The sequence below is a fragment of the Myotis yumanensis genome, unplaced genomic scaffold (genome assembly GCF_028538775.1).
Source record: "Myotis yumanensis isolate MYYU_CA2020_CCGP unplaced genomic scaffold, mMyoYum1.0.hap1 SCAF_1, whole genome shotgun sequence".
In the NCBI taxonomy this organism is placed as follows: domain Eukaryota; kingdom Metazoa; phylum Chordata; class Mammalia; order Chiroptera; family Vespertilionidae; genus Myotis; species Myotis yumanensis.
This window is the reverse complement of record NW_027223752.1, coordinates 132,842,260-132,865,317: the sequence shown is the minus strand read 5'-3', so window position 1 is coordinate 132,865,317 and position 23,058 is coordinate 132,842,260. Positions and strand designations below refer to the sequence as shown.

Genomic DNA, 23,058 nt, shown 5'->3' with positions numbered 1-23,058 from the left:
GCAAGGCCGCACCCCAGGACCCATCTGCAATCTTGACTGTGGCCCGTGATTATGATCATGATTGGAAAGCTGAGCCGAAGGCTAGGCAGCATGCTGTGTCCCAGGAACCGCCATGCCTGAGGGCCATGATCGTGATTTGAAAGCCAGACCACAGGCAAGGCTGCAACCTGGGAACAGGGGCCGCCTTGACTGCGGCCTGTGATCGTGATCAAGATCAGAAAGTAAGTCCGCTGGCAAGGCAACACTCTGGGTCCCAGGAGCCGCCTTGCCTGCATCCGGGAATTGAGATAGGAAAGCTGGACCACAGGCAAGGTGGCACCCCGTGTCCCAGGAGCCGCCTTGCCTGTGGCCCATGATCGTGATTTGAAAGCCGGACCACAGGCAAGGCGGCAACCCGGGACCCAGGAGGTGCCTTGCCTGCAGGGTGATCCTGAATGTGATCGTGATAGTAATTAGAAATTAAGGCCACAGGCAAGGCAGCACCCTGTGTCCCAGGAGCCGCCTTGACTGTGTCCTGTGATTGAAATCAGAAAGAAGGACCACAGCCAAGGTGGCACACCGGGACCCAGGAGCCGTCTTGCCTGAGGACTGTGATCGAGATTTGAAAGCTGGGCCGCAGGCAAGGCGGCACCCCGAGACCTACGAACTGCCTTGCCTGCAGCCATGATCGTGAACTTGATCTTGATCTTAAGAAGTCCACAGGCATGGCGGCACCCAAGGACCCATCAGCCATCTTGCCTGTGGCCCGTGATTATGATCATGATCAGAAAGCTGAGCCGAAGGCCATGCAGCACCCTGTGTCCCGGGAACTGCCATTCCTGTGGGCCATGATAGTGATTTGAAAGCTGTCTCACAGGCAAGGTGGCACCGGGGACAAAGGGGCCACCTTGCCTGTAGCCCATGATTATAATAGTGATCAGAAAGTAAGGCCTCAGGCCAGGAAACACCCTGTGTCCCAGGAGCCAGCATTCCTGCATCCGGTGATTGAGATAGGAAAGCCGGACCACAGGCAAGGTGGCCCCCCGGGTCCCAGGAGTCACCTTGCCTGTGGCCCATGATTGTGATTTGAAAGAAGGACCACGGGCAAGTCGGCAACCCGGGACCCAGGAGATGCCTTGGCTGCAGCCCTGAACGTGATTGTGATCGTGATAGTAATTGGAAATTAAGGCCGCAGGCAAGGCGACACCCTGGGTCCCAGGAGCCGCCTTGCCCTCTTCCCATGATTGAGATCTGAAAGCCGGACCACAGGCAAGGTGGCACCCCGAATCCCAGGAGCCGCCTAGCCTGTGGGCCATGATGGTGATTTGAAAGCCGGACCACAGGCAAGGTGACAACCCGGGACAAAGGGGCCGCCTTGCCTGCGGCCTGTGATTGCGATCATGATCAGAAAGTAAGGCCGCAGGCAAGGCAACACCCTGGGTCCTCAGCCTTGCCTGCATCTGGTGATTGAGATAGGAAAGCAGGACCACAGGCAAGGCGGCACCCCAGGACCCATCTGCCATCTTCCCTGTGGCCCATGATCGTGATTTGAAAGCCGGACCACAGACAAGGCGGCACCCCGGGACCCAGGAGCTGCCTTGCCTACAGCAGTGATTGTGATCGTGATTTAAAAGCAGGACCACAGGCAAGGGGGCACCCCGGGACCCAAGGGGGCCCGTGATCGTGATAATGCTCACAGGGCCGGCCTCAGGCATGGCGGCACACTGGAACCCAGGAGCCGCCTTGCCTCTGGCCCATTATCATGATCCTGATCTGAAAGCCTGGCCTCAGGCATGGGGGCACCCCGGGTCCCAGGAGCCGCCTTGCCTGTGGCCCATGATTGAGATTGGAATGCAGGACCACAGGCAAGGCGTAACCCCGGGACCCAGGAGCTGCCTTTCCTGCAGCCCGTGCTAGTGATTTGAAAGCCAGGTCACAGACAAGGGGTGCCCCTCAGACCATGGAGCCACCTTGCCTGTGGCTTGTGATTAAGATCGAGATCAGAAAAGAGGACCCCAGGCAAGGCAGCCCCTGGGCACAAAGATGCTGCCCTGCCTGTGGCCCGTGATTGAGCTCTGAAAGCAGGACCGCAGGCAAGGCGGCACCCCAGGACCCATCAGCCACCTTGACTGTGGCCTTTGTTTGTTTTCATGATTGGAAAACTGGGCCGCAGGCAAGGCAGCACCCCAGTACCCAGGAGCTGCCTTGCCTGCAGCTCGTGATCAAGCACTTGATCGTGATCAAAAAGCTGGGCTCTTGGCAAGGCGGCACCCCGGGACCCAGGTACCTCCTTGCCTACGGCCCGGGATTGAGATTTGAAAGCCAGGCCACAGGCAGGACAGCACCTTGGGTCACAGGAGCCCCCTTGCCTGCGGCCCATGATCGTGATCATGATCTGAAAGCTGGGCCGCAGGCAAGGAGGCACCCTGGGACCCAGGAGCTGCCTTACCTGTGGACATGATAGTGATTGTGATCTGAAAGCCAGGCCCCAGGAGAGGCGATGTCTCCTGACCCAGAAGCTGCCTTTCCTGCGGCCCATGATCGTGACTGTGATCGTGATCGTGACCGTTATCAGAAAGCCTGGCGGTGGGCAAGGCGGAACCCCGGGACCAAGGTTCATAAAATTGTTATGAGAAAATATTGAAAATGTGTACTCTTACTGGTTATTTTATTAATAAAGACTGACTATTAATTGTGTTTGTGTGATCATGTTATTGCCATTGTTTAAAAGAAAAAATTGTTATCTTTCAGATTAAGATCCTAGAATTCCAAGATATGCTTCAAAGAATGTGGGGGAGAGGGGAGTGTGTAGGCAAATAGGCATGTATGATTCAAGAGGGCCTGAATTAATAATTGTTAAAACTAAATGATAAGAACATAAAAGTTCATTATTCTATTTTCTCTATTTTTGTATACATTTTAAATTTCAATATCAAAAAGTTATTTTTAAAAGTGGGGGTGGGTTGACAGTCTTGGGGGGATAACAAGCAGCCAAAGTCCTTAAACACAGAGATTTGAAGTCACGTGGAATCTGTGCATGCCTACAACCGTACCGTTCCACTCATTGGTGTTTAGAAAATTCAAGTTCTGAGAGGCTGAATGACACGCTGAAAGGTTTTTGAAATCTCAGGCTATTGCCTTCTTAATATCTTAAAATTATCAATGCTTATAAGAAATAACACAAGTTACATTTAATGAGGCAATGGGAAGATAAGCTGGCTGCCATGACTCTAGATATCGGTTTTTATGTTTTGTTGTTTTTATGAAATATCTAAGGTGCATGCAGTAAACAGATTTATAGAAATATCTCACACAAACAACTATGGGTGTGGTCCATAGTGGAAAATTGGAAGTGATATAAATATGCATTAGTGGAAGAATGGTAATGCACTCAATGTGCAAACGTAAAAATGAATAAACTAGATATAAACGTGGGAAGTTTCCAAAACATAATGTTGAACAGAAAAAAAAGCAAGTATAAAAGATCAGCCAGGCGCTGGCCGATGTGGTTCCGTGGTTAGAGTGTGGGCCTGCACACAAAAGTGTCACCGGTTCAAGGGGTCAAGGACACATACCTGGGTTGCAGGTTCGATCCCAGGTCCCTGTTGAGTCATGGGCAGGAGGCAACCAACAGATATATCTCTCTTCTCACATCAGTGTTTCTCTCTCCCTCTCTTCCCTCCCTGCCTCCATTTCCACTCTCTCTAAAAATCAGTGGGCAAAATATTCTTGGGTAAGGATTAACAACAACAGAAGAAAGTCAGTAGGATAGATGACAAAGACATGAATGAAAAAACTGGACTTGAAATACTAGGGAATAAGAACAATGAGTGCAAATAGGAATAATGCATATGGTGTTCAAGTGCACCTGTGATCTTTTTTTTCTACAGATGAGCGTAGGTGTGTATATGTTGGTTAGATTAGCTATACCTTTTTGTAGCCCTGAAATCTATCTGTCTATACCCTAATAAAAGAGAAACATGGTACTTAGCGTACGACCGCTACCCTTCCCATTGGCTAATCAGCATATCCTTATGCAAATTAACTGTCAGCCAAGATGGCGGCCAGCAGCCATGCACTGAAGCGAACAGGGAGGCTTGCTTGCTCCAGTGACTGCGGACTCCAACGTTCCCCCGCCTGACTTGCCGGCCTCTCAGCTGCAACTCTAAGCAACTCTGCTGCAAATATAGAAGCTAAACATAACCCCAGAAACCGGCTTTCAGTCAGCCGGGCTTCAGCCAGCCTGACCGCAACATTGTATCAAAGTTTTCAGCAGCGGAAGCCTCAGAGCTAAAGCTGGCCTAGAATAGAAAAAAAAAAAAAAAGACAAAAAGGAGTGGTTGGGAGCTTCAGTCACCCGCCAGCCGGAAAACGGCCCTCAGCCCCTCACCCAGACTGGCTAGGCACCCAAGTGGGGACCCCCGCCCTGATCCAGGACACCCTTCAGGGCAAACCAGCCATCCCCCACCCATGCACCAGCCCTCTATTCTATATAGTAAAAGGGTAATTTTCCTCCCAGCCCCAGGATCAGCTTGACAGGGGGCAGCACCCCAACCCCCTGATCTGTCCTGCTCTGTGCCTGATAGGGGGGAGCTCCCCAATCCCTTGATCGCCCTGTGGCTCTGTGTTTCACAGGGTGCAGCGCCCCAAACCCCCCCACCCCCACGGGCCCTGCTCTGTGTGTGACAGGGTGCGGCGCCCCAACCACCCCCATGGCCCCTGCTCTGTGTGTGACAGGGTGCGGCGCCCTAACTCTCCCCCACTCAACGGGCCCTGAACTGTGTGTGACGGGGTAGAGCCATAACCTCCCCATCCTCCCTGCCCTGAGTGTGACAGTGGCGGCACCCCAACCCCCTGATTGGCCATGCTCTGTGTGTGACAGGGTGCGGCGCCCCAACCCTCTCAACCCCATGGGCCCTGCTCTGTGTGTGACGGAGGAGAGCCATAACCTCCCCATTGACCTTGCCCTGAGTGTGACAGGATGCAGCGCCCCAACCCCCTGATCTGCCCTGCTCTGTGTTTGACAGGGCGGTGCCCTAACTCTCCTATCCACCCTACTCTGTGAGTGACAGGGGGGAGCTCCTCAACCCCATGATGGGCTCTGCACTGTGCATGCCAGGGGGGAGCTCCCCAATCCCCGGATTGACCCTGCTCTGAGCGTGACAAGGTACGGAGCCCCAATCCCCCTGATAGGCCCTGCTCTGTGCGTGACAGGGGGAAGCGCCCCAAACCCCTGATTGGCCCTACTCTGTGAGTGACAGGGTACAGTGCCCCAAACCCCTGATCGGCCCTGCTCTGTGTTTGACAGGGGGTGGTGCTGCCACCTCCCCATTGACCCTGCCTTGAGTGTGACAGGGGGCAGTGCCCCAACCCCCCAATTGGCCCTACCCTGAGCATGACTGAGGGTGGCATCGCAACCTCCCTATCCGCCCTGCTCTGTGCATGACAGGGGGCGGTGCCCCAACTCCCCAATCGGCCCTGCTCTGAGCCTGACCAGGGGCTGCACCTTGGGATTGGGCTTGCCCTCTGCCACCCGGGAGCAGGCCTTAGCCAGCAGGTCGTTATGTCCCGAGGGGTCCCAGACTGTGAGAGAGCACAGGCCGGGCTGGGGGGATCCCCTCCTCCCCCCTGAGTGCACAAACTTTTGTGCACCTGGCCTCTAGTATATATATAAAACCCTAATATGCATATAGACCAAATGGCAGAACAACCGAACAACTGAACAGCCGTTCACTATGACGTGCGCTGACTACCAAGGGTCGTGCGTGGAACATGGCGGTGTCGCCAGCAGGATGCAGAGTGTGGAAAATGGTGGGCATTGGCCACAGAGGGATGGTGGAGCAGGTGAGCAGGGGCGCCAGACCAAGGCAGAGCACTGGTTGCTGTCATCAGGGTGAGCCTCTGATGGTTACAGAAAATTGTTTGCTCCCACGTGCCACTGTCCCGCCCGGCGCTTGCCAGCGCTGGCCCTGATCACTCAGTGCCGTCAGTGGGTGTGAGTGGTGGCTACTGGCCCGAATCGCCCCTCAGGGCTTCTCTACCTCCTCCTGTTCCTGAGGGGCGATCAGGGCCAGCAGCCGCCTCTCACACCCACTGCCTGCGACGGCCCCACTCGTACCCGCTGCCGGCAACAGAGCCACCACTCACACCCACTGCTGGCACTAGCCCTGCTCACACCCACAGCCAGCGCCAGAGCCACCACTCCCACCAGCTGCCAGTGCCCGGCGCCAGTCCCAATTGCTCCATGCTGTCTGCACATGGGAGCAGTAGCAGCAGGAGCTAGGCTGCTGGCAGACAGGGGAATGCGGTCCATGGCAGGAGGGGCCGGGTAGGGGCACAGAGGATGGGCTGAGACCCGACTCTGTGCCCACCACAGCCTCGTGGCCTACAGTTCCTTTCAAGGTGCAAAAATGCATGCACTGAGCTCCTAGTTTTGATAAGACAAAGTAAAAATTGAACAACATTCCTATTAGCCAGCTCCAGTGACAGGCCTGGGGGTGGCAGAAAAGATACTGCAACCAGCCAGATTGTCACTCATTCATTCACCCATCAGATAGACTTTATCCTATTTGTTAGTGTTAGCGATATTTTAAAAATTGAAAGGCTGTTCTCTGGGAGGCAAAACTCAATTTTCAGAGTAACATCACTTCTCTGGACTTTGTTGTTTTATGTACTGAAAAAAATAATAAAGGATTTGTGAGGGGATTCATCTACTTATCTAGATTTTAAGACCTGAAGAGGAAATATTAACAGAATACATTCAGAATCTCAGATGAGAGGTATTAGAGAAAAATGCCTAAGGAATGGATATTTAGACAATATCTATTTACATAAGACCCAAAATTTTTATAGGATTTGGAAAATAAAAAGGAGACTTAGAATCTCAGTTGGTATCTAATTAGAACCAGGTTAAGAGAACTGGGTTTTTCCTCCCAACCCCTGTTCTAAGATGACAAGTTTCTGATGAGTGTCCTAGAAAGCAACAGCTCTGAAAAATGATGAAAAGACAATGTAACATCGCCATCTACTGAGCCCTTGATAACTTTACACAGAAACTTGGGACCTGTCCCAAGGTATAGAAAACATAGGTTGAAGTGAAGGATCTATAATAATAAAAGTGTAATATGCTAATGAGACTGGACGTCCTTCTGCATGACCTTCCAGATGAAGCCAGGACTTCGAGGGAAGACCGGGTCCCAGGTGCCAGAGGGAAGCCGGTGCTGGCAGCAGGGGAAGGAAGGCCTACTCTTGCACGAATTTCATGCATTGGGCCTCTAGTAAATATATAAAAGTACAATGCCTCAGGAAAGCTTTACAGTTGACATATTTATTTTATCCTTTAATACTAATGAAAGTAGGAATGTAGAACATGTAACAGCAATGCTACAGAAGTATTTCAAATGATGAGGTTTGGTTTTGCTGTTTACAAATTACTGTACTATATTATTATTTACAAAAAGACAGTCTTAAGATGTCTTTTACTTCAGAAGTATGGAGCATAAAGTGGGATTTAGGGTGCCAGAGGAGTGTACTGTAAAAGGCTTAACAGTCAACCTTCTGAGGCATCAATGACATTGCTATTCTGTTGTTATCATTTAACTGTTTTAAAAGTTCTTGTTCTGCCCTGGCTGGGGTTTCTCAGGGGTTAGAGCATCAGCCTTCGTGCCAAAGGGTTTCAGGTTTGATTCCCAGTCAAAGGCATGTACCTGAGTTGTGAGTTCAGTCCCCGACCCGGTTGGGGCACCTGCAAGAGGCAAGAAATCAATGTGTCTCTCTCACATTGATGTCTCTCTCTCTCTCTCTCTCTCTCTCACAGACATTGATGTCTCCCCCCTCTCTCTCTCCCTCTCCCTATGTCCCTCTCCCTCACTCTCACATTGATGTCTCTCTCTCTTTCTTCCATCCCCCCACAACTCTCAATAAAAAAAATCAATGGAAAAATTTCCTCAGGTGAGGATTAACAAAAAATAAATTAAAAGTTCTTGTTCTGCTAATGGACTAAACACACCGACAGCTATCATTTCATGTTTTGTATTTGCACAAGAAAATTAGAAATTTTTAAATGAAAAAAATTAATTTGCAATGGTCATTTGATCTTAATGTAAAGTCATGCTTCATGGAGTGACATGTAAACTCACCTTTTGTGGCTACTTACAGCCCTTCTAAAATCCCTACCACTTTAATATATATGCGGACATTTCTTCAATCCATTTGTTCTGTGATCAGTGATATCACCCTGTGATGGATAGTTGATGTCAGTCCATAGATATTTTGTGAAAATAATTCATTTATCATCACCTTCCTTGAGAAACAGAAATAGTACCTAATTGTTTTAATTAAATATGCATTTCCAGGTTTGTTTGTTTTTTAGCTCATTGCTCTTAAGGAAATTTATTGTGAAATTTAAAAAGCATTACCAAATAATGGCATGATTAATGAACAATTGTAGATTTACACCATACAATAGATAACAAAACTACTCGATTCACTCTTTAACAGGACAGCTCAGCTTTTATTTTCTGTACATATTTCAAATACTCCTAAATATAGTTTCCCAACTTTCCCGCTGATCACACCAGCTGGCAGTTTATGGGCTTCATGATTCTCATAGGACAATGGATAGGGGCCATGGCACAATAGGCTGGTATTATACCAAATGGCCAGAAGGGACCACTTGGACACCCATCAGAAGTTTTTATCAAGAACTTCTTTTACTACAATTCAAGACAAAGAAGAATGTTTATTTTTAAAGGACTCTGCATGGTGTCCATCAAAGAAAAAGTTTAGTTATGTGGCATCAGGAGAGAGTTGGTGAAAGGAAACTGTGTTATCTCTGGTTGCCTTTAAGATTTAACAATGTGTTAAAGTATGAACTCTACTATTTATACATCCCACGCTACTAGGCAAATCCTGGCAGATGCTGAAAGAAGAAGGTCCACTAGAACTTTCCTGTCTTATTTGAATGCAACTATTAAACAAAATTTTGTTTCAACATGAAAAAGCCTAGGACAAATGCTAACCTAAAAAGCATTTTGAGAAAATGTGCACAAGCCAAAACTGTGCAGGGAAAACCAGGACATGGTCGCCTAGTCATAGGGAATGTCCATGTTTCACTTTAGAAGATACTGGCAGTTTCCCAAAGAGGTTGTTGGAATTTACATCCCCACCAATAGCATCTGAGAGCTAGAATTACTCCACTTCCTCACCAACATTTGACACCATTTTTAATTTAATTTTTGACCATTTTGACATATATACAATGCCACCACATTGTGTTTCTAATTGTACTTTACCTGCTTAATAATAAGATGAACACATGTTTATTGACCATTGGATATACTCTTTTCTTGAGGTGCCTGCCTTCTCAAGCCCATTTGCCAGCGGGTTGTGTATGTATGTGCATTTTTCTTACTGGTTTGTAGTATTTATTAGTATACTAGAGGCCTGGTGCACAGATTTGTGCACAGGTGGGGTCCCTCCACATGGCCTATGGATATCGGGCCGAAACTAGCTCTCTGACATCCCCTGAGAGGTACCAGATTGTGAGAGGGCAGGTCTCAGGTGACATACCCCTGAATTGGGCTCTATCTGCTCTGGTTCTAGGTGTGTCACCTGAGAACCGCAGCTGCCAAGTCATCGCAGCTTGGCAGCTCCTATATTGAGCGTCTGCCCACTGGTGGTCATTGTGCATCATAGCTACTGGTTGGATGGTCGAATGGTCAGAGCTCACTTAGGCTTATCTATATACATAAAGAGCCAGGATCCGTAACATCCACAATGACCAAGGCTCCACTGAACACCGAACACTGGAAGTCAGTTCTGGGTAGCCGTGGCTACCCAATACTGACTGCAGCCAGTACCAGGGCAGTGACCCAGCACTGACTGCCGAGGGGGCTGCAGATGAGGCCTGGAGAGAGGCCCAAAGACAGAGGCAAGGTCTGATCTGCAGCCTCAGTGGCAGCTGTTGATCAGCCATTGCCTCTCTCTTTCTCTCCTGGCTTCTCCAGCAGCCATGCCTCTGTTTCTCTCTGGGCCTCCACAAGAGTGGGGGAGGGGGTGCTGATCAGCTCTGCCTCTTTGATCAGGCCCAGAGATAGGCCCAGAGACGCTGACTGGCAGAGACCGACCAATCAGAACCAAATCTGGGTGAAGTGCCAGGAGCCAATGGCTGCCTAGGTGGTGGAGCTTTTGACACTGACTGGCATAGAAACAAGCCAATCAGAACCTAATCTGGGTGAACTGCAAAGGGAGAACCTAAGGTAGGGGCTGAGGAGGGGTTTTAAGGCCAACAGCTGTTTGGTGTAAAGTGTAAGAAAGCAGATCAATTTTTTAATGACCGCTTTGGCAGTATAGTACATATGGCTGGCTATCAGTCCAGATATAGGGACTATGTGTGTTTGTCTGCCAAGAGCATCTCCTCCTGCTGAAAAAGGCTCCCCACCCCTCCATTTAAGCAATCCTATCCTAAATAATCTATCTATACTAATAAAAGGGTAATATGCTAATTAGATCAGGTCCACCAGCCATCTTCCGGACATTTGACTTCCTTCCAGTCAAAGCGATGGTGGTGGGGGCCAAGGCAGAGGCAGTTGGAGGCGAGATCAGGCTGGCAGGGGAGTGTAGTTAGGGGCAATGAGGCAGGCAGAGGCAGTTAGGGATGATGAGGCAGGCAGAGGCAGGTGGGGGCGAGATCAGGCTGGCAGGGGAGGGCAGTTAGGGGTGATCAGGCAGGCAGGCAGGTGAGCAGCTAGGAGTCAGCAGTCCCAGATTGCCAGAGTGATGCCTGGTTGCTGAACATTCCCCAAGGGGTCCCTGATTAGAAAGGGTGCAGGCTGGGCTGAGGGAACCACCCTCCCTACATGAATTTTATGCACCGGGCCATCTACACTAATAAAAGAGAAACATGGTAATTAGCGTACGACCGCTACCCTTCCCATCGGCTAATTAGTGAGATATGCAAATTAATCACCAGCCAAGATGGCGGTTAACTGTCAACAAAGATGGCGGTTAATTTGCATATGTAGGCACAATGCAGGGAGGCAAAATGGAAAGCACGGAAGAAGCCCCCTGGCACTCCCAGGGGGAAGCTAAGAGCCGGGGGGCAGGGCAAAGGCACTCCCAGGGCCGCCTTTGCCCTGCCCCCCAGCCATGATCAGAGAATCCTGGCCTTTGCCGCACTGGCCAGTGATAGCAGGAAGTAGGGGTGGAGCCAGCAATGGGAGCTGGGCAGCTGCAGCCGCTGCCCGGAGCCCACAATCAGGGAGCAGTTGCAGCTGGGTGGGGGGGCAGCTGCAGCTGGGGCTCCCCGCTGCCCTAACGCCTTGGCCAGAGGCATTAGGCACGGGCAAGGGCGGAGCCCATGGGGGGCGGCTGCAGCTGGGGTCCCCGCTGCCCGGGCCTAACGCCTCTGCCAGAGGCTTTAGGCTGGGCAGGGGCGGCTGCAGCTGGGGGTCCCCACTGCCCGGGCCTCAAGCCTCAGCCAGAGGCGTTAGGCCCAGGCAGGGGTAGAGCCCATGATCGCGGGCGGCTGCAGCTGGGGGGGGTCCCCTGCCCACCATCGGGGGGCAGCTGCAGCGAGGGTCCCCTGCCCGGGCCTAACACCTCGGCCAGAGGCATAAGGCCTGGGCAGGGGTGGAGCCCACGATCGCGGGCGGCTGCACCTGGGGGTTGTCCCCTGCCCGGTTGCCTGGGTCAGAGGCGTAAGGCCCGGGCAGGGGCGGAGCCCACAATCGGGGGGTGGCTGCAGCTTGGGCTCCCTGCTGCCCAGGCCTAAAGCAGGCCAAAGGCGTTAGGCCCGCGAAGGGGCGGAGCTCACGATGGGGGCGGCTGCAGCTGGGGGGTCCCCTGCCTGGGTCTAATGCCTCGGCCAGAGGCATTAGGCTGGGCAGGGGCGGCTACAGCTGGGAGTCCCCACTGCCCGGGCCTCAAGCCTCAGCCAGAGGCGTTAGGCCCAGGCAGGGGTAGAGCCCACGATCGCGGGCGGCTGCAGCTGGGAGTCCCCACTGCCCGGGCCTCACGCCTCAGCCAGAGGAGTAAGGCCCAGGCAGGGGTGGAGCCCATGATCGCAGGCGGCTGCAACTGGGGGGGGGGGGGCCCTGCCCAGGCCTAACGCCTGGGCCAGAGGAGATGTTAGGCCGGGGCAGGGGCAGCTGCAGCTGGGGGTCCCCGCTGCCCAGGCCCAACGCCTCGGCCAGAGGCATAAGGCCCGGCCAGGGGTGGAGCCCATGATCTTGGGAGGCTGCAGCTGCGGGGGTCCCCTGCCCGGGCCTAATGCCTTGGCCAGAGGCATTAGGCCTGGGCAGGAGCAGTGCCAGCGATCATGGGGAGCAGGGGCACAGTCGCTGATGGTGGGAGCTTGGGGTCCCCTGCCCAGTCCTAATGCCTTGGCCACAGGCGTTAGGCCTGGGAAGGGGTGGAGCAGGAGGTCCCTTGGAGAGCTGTGGGTCCCCTGCCCAGGCCTAATGCCTGGGCGAGAGGCATTAGGGCGGAGCGGTCAATTGCAGGGAGCAGGGGCCGAGTTGACGATGGTGGGGAGCTGGGGGTCTCTTGCCCAGGCCTAATGCCTTGGCCAGAGGTGTTAGGCGTGAGCATGTGCAGAGCCAGCGATCGTGAGCAGGGGCGGCGTGGGCGATCGTAGGGAGCTGGGGGTACCCTGCCCACCCTGATCTGGGACACCCTTCAGGGCAAACCAGCTGGCTCCCACCCGTGCACCAGGCTTCTATCCTATATAATAAAAGGGTAATGTGCACATGCAATTTTTTTCCCCAAATATATTTTATTGATTTTTTACAGAGAGGAAGGGAGAGGGATAGAGAGTTAGAAACATCAATGAGAGCGAAACTTTGATCAGCTGCCTCCTGCACACCCCCTACTGGTGATGTGTACGCAACCAGAGTACATGCCCTTGACGAGAATCGAACCTGGGACCCTTCAGTCCGCAGGCCGATGCTCTATCCACTGAGCCAAACCCGTTAGGGCGGTAATGTGCAAATTGACCCTAACAGCAGAACGACTGGGAATGACTGGTCACTATGACACACACTGACCACCAAGGGGGCAGATGCTCAATGCAGGAGCTGCCCCTTGGTAGTCAGTGCACTCTCACAGGGGGAGCTCTGCTCAGCCACAAGCCAGGCTGGAGGCATCACATTGGCGATGGTGGGAGCCTCTCCTGCCTCCTCAGCAGCTCTGTGGATGTTCAACTGCAGCTTCGGCCCGCTGGCAAGTGGACATCCCCCAAGGGATGTATCACTGCCAGCTTAGGCACAATCCCCCGGGGAGCAGGCCTAAGCCAGCAGGTGGACATCCCCGGAGGGGTCCCAGACTGCGAGAGGGCACAGGCTGGGCTGAGGGACCCCCGAGTGCACAAATTTTTGTGCACGGGGCCTCTAGTATATATATATATATATTTGAACTATTAGTTATATGTGTTGTAAACATTGTATAGGACTCTCTGGTTGCCTTTTGGGCATCTAAATGGTTTATTTTGGTGAACAAAAGTTCTTAATTTTATGTAGTCCAATTTTCTGTTTAAGAAATCATTCCTTATTTGAAGATCAGGAAGATATTATCCTATGTCATTGTCCTAAAGTTTAGTTTTTAACCTGTCATAGTTAGGTATACAATACTACTCAATTGAACTTGGAATATTTAGTAAGGAAGAGGGATACTTTATTTTTTCCATATTGCTATCCACTTGATCAAGCATCATTTTTTCAGAAGATTTTCTTTTCCTTCTGAGTTTCAGTAGAAATTCTGCCATAAATTGGGAAGTTATGAAACTGTATGTTTGGGCTATTTCTGGATTCTCTATCTCTATCCCGTTCCACCAATCTGCTTGACTTTCCCCATGCCAGTACTGTCCCATGTCTTAGAACTCTAACTTTATAGTAAATTGGTTTCTGGCGGTAAAAGTGTTCATTATGTACTGCTTTTTATTTATTTTTTTAAATATATTTTATTGAATTTTTACAGAGAGGAAGGGAGGGGGATAGAGAGCTAGAAACATCGATGAGAGAGAAACATCGATCAGCTGCCTCCTGCACACTCCCCACTGGGGATGTGCCCACAACCAAGGTACATGCCCTTGACCGGAATCGAACCTGGGACCCTTGAGTCCGCAGGCCGACGCTCTATCCACTGAGCCACACCGGTTAGGGCATGTACTGCTTTTTAAAGCCTGGCTTGGTTACTCTAGCTTCTTTACATTTCCATATAAATTTTAGACTCAGCTTGTCAGTTTTCACTAGAAACTAACACACTCTGCTTAAATTTAAATTGTGTTGCCTTGCATCTATGGGTCAATTTGGGATGAATTGACAATAATAGTGAGTCTTCTGGCCATGAATGTGGCATATTCTTTCATTTCTCTCAGCAATGCTTAGTAGTTTTCAGTGCAGACATTACACCCATCTTTTAGATATATTACTATATATTTTACATTTTTCATGTTATTATAAATTCCATTCCAATTTCATTTTCTTTTTGTTAATTGCTAACACATAGAAACACAAGTGATAATTATATTCTAAACTTGTATCCAGGAACCTGTTAAATTCACGTAAGTCCAAAATTCATATGTTGAAGCCCAACCTCCAGTACCTGAGAATGTGACTGTATTTGGAGATAGGGCCTTAAAAGAGGTAACTAAGTTAAAATAAGGCTGTTAGGATGGGCCCTAATCCAATATGATAGGCATCCACATTAGAAGAGATTAGAATATACAGTGAGATACTGGGGGTCAGAAGCTCCCATACACAGAGGGACAGCCACGTGAAGGGGCAGCAAGAGGATAGCCATTTGCAAGCCAAAAAGAGAGGCCTCAGTGGACCAGACCTTCAGTGGACTTCTAGCTTCTAGAACTGTGAGAGAATCAATTTCTGTTGTGCAGGCCAAAGCAGACTACTACAGAGGAAGACCCTGATTAGAGCTCATTAAACCAGGAGGGGGTTCAGAGAGCTTCTGAGCCGGTGAACACAGGGGGTTGCTGGAACAGTGTCACCTGAAGAGGCTGTAGAAACTCCACGCCCTTCCCCTTGACTTACCTAAGCTCTCTTCCATTTGGCTGCTCCAGAGTTATACCCTTTTAGAATAAATCAGTGATCTACTAAGTAAAATGTGTCTCTGAGTTCTGTGAGCCACTCTAGCAAATAATTCCCAAAGAGGAGGTGGTTGGAACCTCCACCTTATCGCCAGTTAGAAACACAGGTGACAACCTGAAGTTGTGACTAGAATCTGAGGTGTGTGTGTTGGCGGAGGGTGGGGGGGGGGGTGCGGGGGAGCAGTCTTGTAGGACTGAGTCCTTACCTATGAGACCTGACACTATCTTCAGATAGATACTGTCAGAATTGAGTCAAATTGCAGGACCCCCCACTTGGTGTCCAAGAATTATTGGGTGGATGGAGGGTAAATCCATCGTTTATGTCCCTTCTTTATGTCCCATTGTTGGGGACAATTTGTATCAGTACTGTTGGGAAAGTGGAAATGTCAAGAAAAGCCAGGTTTAGGGGATGATAACATGAACTAACTGCCAAGACAACAATCATGCCTTTTTTGGTTTGTGTTTTCTTTTTGTTAATCCCCACCCAAGGATACTTTTTCCATCTATTTCCTGAGAGAGTGGAGAAGAGAGAGAGAGAGAGAGAGAGAGAGAGAGAGAGAGAGAGATCAGTTGCCTCCTGCACTCAGGATTGAACCTGCAACCCAGATACCCGTCCTTGACCTCAAACCAAACCTGTGACCCTCCGTGTGCAAGCCGAGATTCTAACCACTGCCACACCGGCTTTTCTTTCTTTTATTCACAAATTATCATTCATGTGAGTGAATCAAATAGTTGTTTTGATTTCATATAAAAAGAAGTGAAAGTAAATATTGAATCATCTAACAACATAACTAATATAATGAAATATTTTAGAATTAAATTAAAATGTTTAAAAATGGAGTAACTTATCAGTAAGAGGAAAATCTATGCTTTTAGAAAATGACAAGGAATTTTCTGTAATAAAAATAATGTTTTAAGGAACATGTTGAATTCCCAGGAGTCAAAAAATATGTTTGGAGTTTTACAGTTTTCTGAAGATTAAGCCTACAAGTCTAGGACAGGTGCTGTACTCTTTCTTAATATTTAGATGCCAAAAAAAGGAAGGGGACCAGCAGTTATTCCCCTCCCACTGGAATAGAAATCATTCTCATATTTAATATTAACAAGTAATTTTGCTAACAATAGACTCTCCAAAGAAAATAAAGATGGTTTTACATAAGGAGGGCCATCAAAAGAAAAAGATCCATTCAAGAGATATCAGTATGAATTTCAGGAAACACTGAAACTATGAGCCAAGTCCAGCAGGAAGTATAAACAATATGTCCTTTCCAGAGAAATATGTCTTATCCCAATGATTATTCATCAAGACACAAAGCCAGGCAACTCTTCAATATTTTGTTGTATAGAGGATAGCATAAGGGGAATTCCACTTAGAAACCTAGCCAAGAGACTAGCTCCTGGCATTTCAATCAAATATTTAAGCCATCACAGGAATAATTTGGGATACTAGAAAGAGAAAGTTTTTGCAGCTGGAAAAAAACTACATAAACCTGGAGAACTTAATGTTCCTGTGTGTGCCATCCTCAATTCCTTCAATTTGGTTTTCTCAAGAACCCTGTCAGTTTGCAATTGGGAAGGGCTGGGTGTACAGGGAAATCTACATCCACATTACCAGCCCTTTCAGCTCCTTGAGGACAGGAACATTGGCTAGTTGACCCCAAGGACTCCCCCTAGTAGGTCTTTAAGATGTACTTATTTAATTTGCCCTGGCTGATTTGGCTCAGTGGATAGAGTGTTGGCCTGTGGAATGAAGTGACCCGGGTTCAATTCTGGTGAGGGCACATGCCCGGGTTTCGGCTTCGATCCCCAGTGGGGGGTATGCAGGAGGCAGCTGATTAATAATTCTCTCTCATCATTGATGTTTCTATCTCTCTCTCCCTCTCCCTTCCTCTGTGAAGTCATAAAAATATGTTTTAAAAAACAAAAAATGTACTTAATTAAATCAAATGGTGTTTACCAAAGATAAGATTTCATTTATAAAAGGATGGAAATTAATAATGGCGATCTTCCTGTAGTTTTTATTTCATCAAATTGGGAAGTTTTGTTTTTGCATATTCTTTTCCTCTTCTCCTCTACCAAGCACCAACCCTTGAGGGAAAAGAACCTGTATCATTTGTCTTCTTACTCTGACTCTAGCGTAGCAAAAGTTCAATACTGCTTTTAAATGAGTGGAATGAATGTTGCTTCAAATTCCTTTTTGTTAGACATGATCACTCTATACTGCAGAAAATTAATTTAAAGAAATAGTGGCTCACGAACATGAGAAAAAAATAACACCTAGTACAGGGGATAGGATAGCAATAAGTAGACAAAATAAACTAAGCATGCACGTTTTAGCTCTGTCTAATGCAAATTTAAAATCTGAAACGGATATTCTGGATCAACAAAAATGCAAAAGGACCAATAGGATAATATCAATAATCAATAAAGTATGTGCATCAATATAGGGTCCAAGCTCCATGAGTTTCAATATTAGTAGGAGAAACTATAAACTAGATTAGAGAATGCTTTTAAATTCTAAGTGCAAAGCAAATCGAAAAGATAAGTAGTGACAAAAAGATAAGTAGTGATAATCTTGCTCTAACTGCCACCCTAATCCCAATAGTTCCTTTTCATCACTGACTCCCGAATTTCCATCAACTTATGATTATATCAATTGATGCAGAAAAAGCACTTGACAAAATCCAACACCCATTGCTGATAAAAATTCTCAGTAAAATAGGAATAGAGGGATCATATCTCATCATAATAAAAGGCATATATGACAAAACCAACTGCCATCATCATACTCAATGGGCAAAAAAGAAAACCATTTCCCCTAAGAACAGGAACAATACAGGGATGTCCTTTCACCACTCTTGTTCAGCATAGTACTGGAAGTCCTAGCCACCGTGATCAGTCAAGAAGTCATAAAAAAGAGATCCAAATTGGAAAGGAGGAAGCAAAACTCCTTATTCTCAGATGACATGATACTGTACTAGAAAATCCTAAAGACTCCATCGAAAAATTACTGGATTTAATAAATTTGGAAATGTAGCAGGATACAAAATTAACACTGAATCACCGATGGCTTTTTAATACACCAATAATAAACTAATAGAAAGAGAAACTAAACAAAAAGTTCCATTTACCACTGCAACAAAAAAATTAAGATTCTTAGGAATAAAATTACATAGGAGGTAAAAGAAAGAGCTTTTATTTGCAAGTTGACTTCCAAGAAAACAGGAGGCTAGTGCCAAATCTGTCCCGCTGGTCAAGGGGCAAGATTTAAGGGGCTTCACTACCAGATAATCCTGGACAATAGATACTTCACTTCAGAAAGGGTTCTGGGGTTCAGGTTCTAATCATATGGTTATTTTGGATCCATGGGGGGGGGGGGAGAGTAGTTACTTGGGCACAAGTGTCACTCATGTGTGGTGTTTCCCTATAAGTGGTGTATCCAAGGTTTAAACATTTCGAATCTGGTTAGAAACAGCATAGGACCAGTTTAAGCTGGTTCTGTGGTCACAATTTCTTAAAATGAGAAGAATAATAGCATCTTCTCAAATAGTTAACTTAGCCTGACTACCTTAGTCTTATATATAATAAGCAAATACTTACTACCAGTTGATGCATTATCTCCACATTCAAAAGTGCATTTCTGTTGTCTCTCCCCCAACAGCCCCACGTTGATGACAATTCCATCATTCCAGGTGTTTTGGCCAAAAGCTTTGACTCCTCATTCCCTCACACTGCACATCCATTCTGTCAGGAGATTCTGTTGGTTCTACCTTCAAAATATACGCTGATTCCCAAAGCTTCCTAATGGGTTCCTTGCTCTCATCCTTGCTCCTGTCAGTTTATGCTCAAGCAGTGGAGGTGAGACTTTTAAACATCAGGCAGATCAGGTTGACTCCTCTTCTCAGAATCCCACAGTGGTCCCTCAATTTCACTATGAGTAAAAGCTAAAGGTTTTTAAATGGCCTACAAGAACCTATAAGATCTGCCACCTCTTCACATTCCTATTACCCCTCCAGCCACATCTCCAGTTCCTCTCTCCCTGCTCACTTACCTTCCCTCTCTTCCTGCTCACTTACCTTCAGCCTCATGGGCCTCTGTGTTTCCCAAATATACCAGGCATACCCCTGACTTACAGCCTTGGCACTGGCTGTTTGCGTTGCTTGGAAGAGTTACCTCAGGGAGCCTCTTAACTCCTTCAGACCTTTGTTCAAATTCATCTTCTCCATAAGACCAAGCCTTACCAACTTCTATAATATCATAATTGTACTTCACTAAACATAGTGTTTTTATAGCCCTTTTAACTTACTAATATCTATATTATTTACTCATATATTATGGTTATTAAGTATTGTCTGTGTCTCCTCACTAGAATATAAACTACACAAATGCAGAGCCCTTTGTCTCTTCTGTTTACCAACATATCCCATGCACCTAGAATAGTATTTGGCAAATATCTTTGGGATGATCAAGTTATATTTAAAGTAGAAATCTAGGTACTATGGAAGAAGTAGCAGTCCCTAAATTCCTTATTTTACTTACACTTAAACGTTACAGTGATGAATCTGAGTCATAGCAATATCTTTACTGATACAGCTCCAAGGGCAATGGAAACTAAGGAGAAAATAAACAAATGGTACTACATCAAATGAAAAAGCTTCTGCACAGCAAAAGAATCCATCAACGGAAGAACAAGAAAGCCCACTGCATGGCAAAACATATTTGCCAATTTTATCTCCGATAAGGATTTAATCTCCAAAATTTATAGGGAACTCATACAACTTCATAAAAGGAAGATAAACAATCCCATCCAAAAATGGGCAAAGGACCTAAATAGACACTTTTCAAAAGAGAACATACAGAAGGCCAATATGAAAACACTATTGCCCAGGGCACGGATTAGTGCACATTGAAAGGAAATTAATTAGAAGAAATATTTTAATATTACTCTTCGCCCTGTCTTTGTAAGTGTCAGAGATGAAAGAAAATTAGTCAAATCATCACACAGACGGCCAGTCACTTAGCATTATATATATACTAGAGACCTGGTGCACGAAATTCATGCACAGGGAGTGGGGGAAATGTCCCTCAGCCCAGGCTGCACCCTCTCCAATCCGGGTCCCCTCAGGAGATCCCCTGTGGGATCGGGCCTAAACTGGCAGTCAGACATCCCTCTCACAATCTGGGACCACTGGTAGCTAACTGCTCACCTGCCTGGCAGCCTGATTGCAGCTAACTGGTCTCCCCTTCCGGCCTGGTCGCCCCTATGTGCCGTTGCCTCGGCCCCTACCATCATAGCTTTGTGCAGAAGGACATCCGGATTGATGTCTGGAAGATGTCCAGTCTAATGAGCATATTACCCTTTTATTAATATAGATCATACAACATAACCTTTAAGGCAGAGTTGCATTAGTAGAAATGAAGAGACATTTCATTTAAAAATGTATATTAGTTTGCTATGATTCAAATCCACTTGTTTATGACAAAAATCAAGCCTTTAAGCATAAGATTGCTTGTCCTAGCTGGTTTTGCTCAGTGGCTAGAGCTTCAGCCTGAGGACTGAAGGGTCCCAGCTTCGATTCTGGTCAAGAGCACATGCCTGGGTTGCGGGCTCGATCCCCAGTAGGATGCGTGCAGGAGGCAGCCGATCAATGATTCTCTCTCATCATTGATGTTTCTATCTGTCTTCCTCTCCCTTCCTCTCTGAAACCAATAAAAATGTACTTAAAAAAATAAAAGAATAAGATTGCTTTGCTATCAAAGCCAAGTAAGGTGTGTCATTCGATGTCTCTGATGAAGTCTGAGCAGCTCAGTTGCTAAGCAACTTCACTGGGTTCTTATCAAATGAAATCCGTGGACGAGCAACTAAACCCACCATGAATTTAGGCTATAAAGACCAAAATTTGTGGAGGACAGAGTGTTTCTGGGGCTGGAGACAGTGAGGGTCAGTGGCCTGGAGGCAGGGTAGATGCCAGAATGCACAGTGCCTGGAAGTACTGGAGGGTCTCTGATATGCAAATCTTCTGGGGGTGGGGTCAGGCCCTGTACTCCCTGAGGTCAGGTCTAGATGGAGGGCAGGGGTGCAGTTCCAGGGTGTCCCCGTCCTGCAGGGCCCCTCCTCCTCCCCTTAACCCCCTAACCTGTCCTTTTGGATAAAGTGGGTGGGAAGCAGGTACACAATGTCTGGGCAAGTCGTCCCTCAGTCCCAGATCTCTCCAGTGCAGAGAGGGGTGTTTGTATTGGTTTATTTGATTATTCTTACATGTTGGTTGAAGGGGGTAGCATGGGAGTGTCTGCCAGACATGGTTTCCTTCCACTTGCTCGCCAGAGCTGCCCCACATGATGCCTTTTCCCTTCTTTCCCTGCTGACTGAGCTAATGCACATGACATCGCCAGGGATGAAACTGGGGCCCCCTTGTATTACCTGGAGATTGCACTCCACAGAAACCTGCCTGTTCCAGGGAGGGCTGGCGTCATTCACTGCTGGAGAGGCTCAATTTAAACCAAGCCTCCGCTTGCCACAGCTTAGATAGGCGCTGGCTGAGTTTGAGGAGGGTTTATCATCCCTTCTGGCTTTTTCCTTGGGAACCACAAACTCAAGATAGCAGAGCTGGGGCCCTTCACATCACAGCACCTGCTCTCCTCAGTCAGCTGCTGAATTTACTTGAAGGATGTAGAATAATTTGTAAACAATACTAAAGTGTGTACAATTAGGCCAAAGCATTATGCAATTGTTTCCTATTAATTTGTATGACTTAGGGTCCTGAGTGTTTGAGGATGTCAGCTCTTACAGATCATAGTGATTTTAACTATTGAATTTAACCAGAGTTTTCAGTGACTCTTTCAGCTGGGTGGCATCCAGCCCGGATGCAGGGTGCCTGCTTGCACCTCTGCCGATGGCCACTTCTGCCTGGAGCAGCGCCTAGGCCAGGCAGTGAGGCTTGCCTCTTTGTGACTCCTAGCGGGGTAGCCTCAGAGCTGAGCGGCGCCCCTGATGGTGGCCACATCCTCTGGGGGCCACTCCCGGGCTGCACCTAACAGGTTGTTATTATTAAGCACCTGACTGGTCATAACTAATTAGTATATCTGGGCTAATTAGCATATTCCTCTTTTATTATATAGGAAATATATAGGAGTGCGAGAGGGCATTCTTCAAAGTTGCTGTCCTACAGGCTGTGAAACGCAAACACGGGTGTACAGTAAAACAGATTCAGGGCCAACAGTGCCCCAGCAGCGCAATCCAGAGCCTCCGCCCACCCCAGCATGGGATCCGGGCCTGTCGTGTGTGGGGCGGAGCGGGAGGCAGCATGATCTGACTGGCCACCCTACCCAACTCGGGATCCGGGCCTGCCATCTGCGACCAGGAGAGACGGGGCAGACACTGCGGTATTGGGAGTGCCAGCGGCCACCAGAGGAGCAGGCCTAAGCCAGCAGGTGGTTATCTCTCGAGGGGTCCCAGACTGTGAGAGGGCACAGGTTGGGCTGAGGGACTCCCCCCCCCCCGCCCCCGCCAGTGCACAAATTACTGTGCACCAGGCATCTAGTATATTTATAGATGCTCAAAATCAGTAATCATCTGAGAGATGCAAATCAAAAGAGCAATGAGATACCATCTCACACCTGTCAGAATGGCTATCATCAACAAATCAAGAAATGACAAGTGCTGGAGAGGATGCGGAGAAAAAGGAACCCTCTTACACTGCTGGTGGGAATGCAGACTAGTGCTGCCACTATGGAAACAGTATGGTGTTTCCTCAAAAAATTAAAAATGGAACTCCCATTTGACCCAGTGATCCCACTTCTAGGAATATGTCTCAAGACAACAGAAACAATTATCAGAAAGGATACATGCATCCCTATGTTCATAGCAGCACAATTTACCATAGCTAAGATTTGGAAACAGCCTAAGTGCCCAACAGCAGATGAGTGGATTAGAAAACTGGAGTACATCTACCCAATGGAATACTATGCTGCAGTAAAAA

The 23,058-nt window shown here is 48.0% G+C and overlaps 1 protein-coding gene across 1 annotated transcript in view; it reads left to right on the top strand.

Moving 5' to 3' along the window:
• Positions 1-704: 704 nt before the first annotated feature.
• The window catches only part of LOC139015151 (cyclin-Y-like protein 1), a 71,150-nt gene continuing 48,796 nt past the window's right edge, over positions 705-23,058 (top strand). Inside the window, exon 1 of the mRNA XM_070422575.1 lies at positions 705-833. Within this exon, the coding sequence (XP_070278676.1) occupies positions 705-833 (129 nt within the window). The remainder of the gene's footprint in view (positions 834-23,058) is intronic.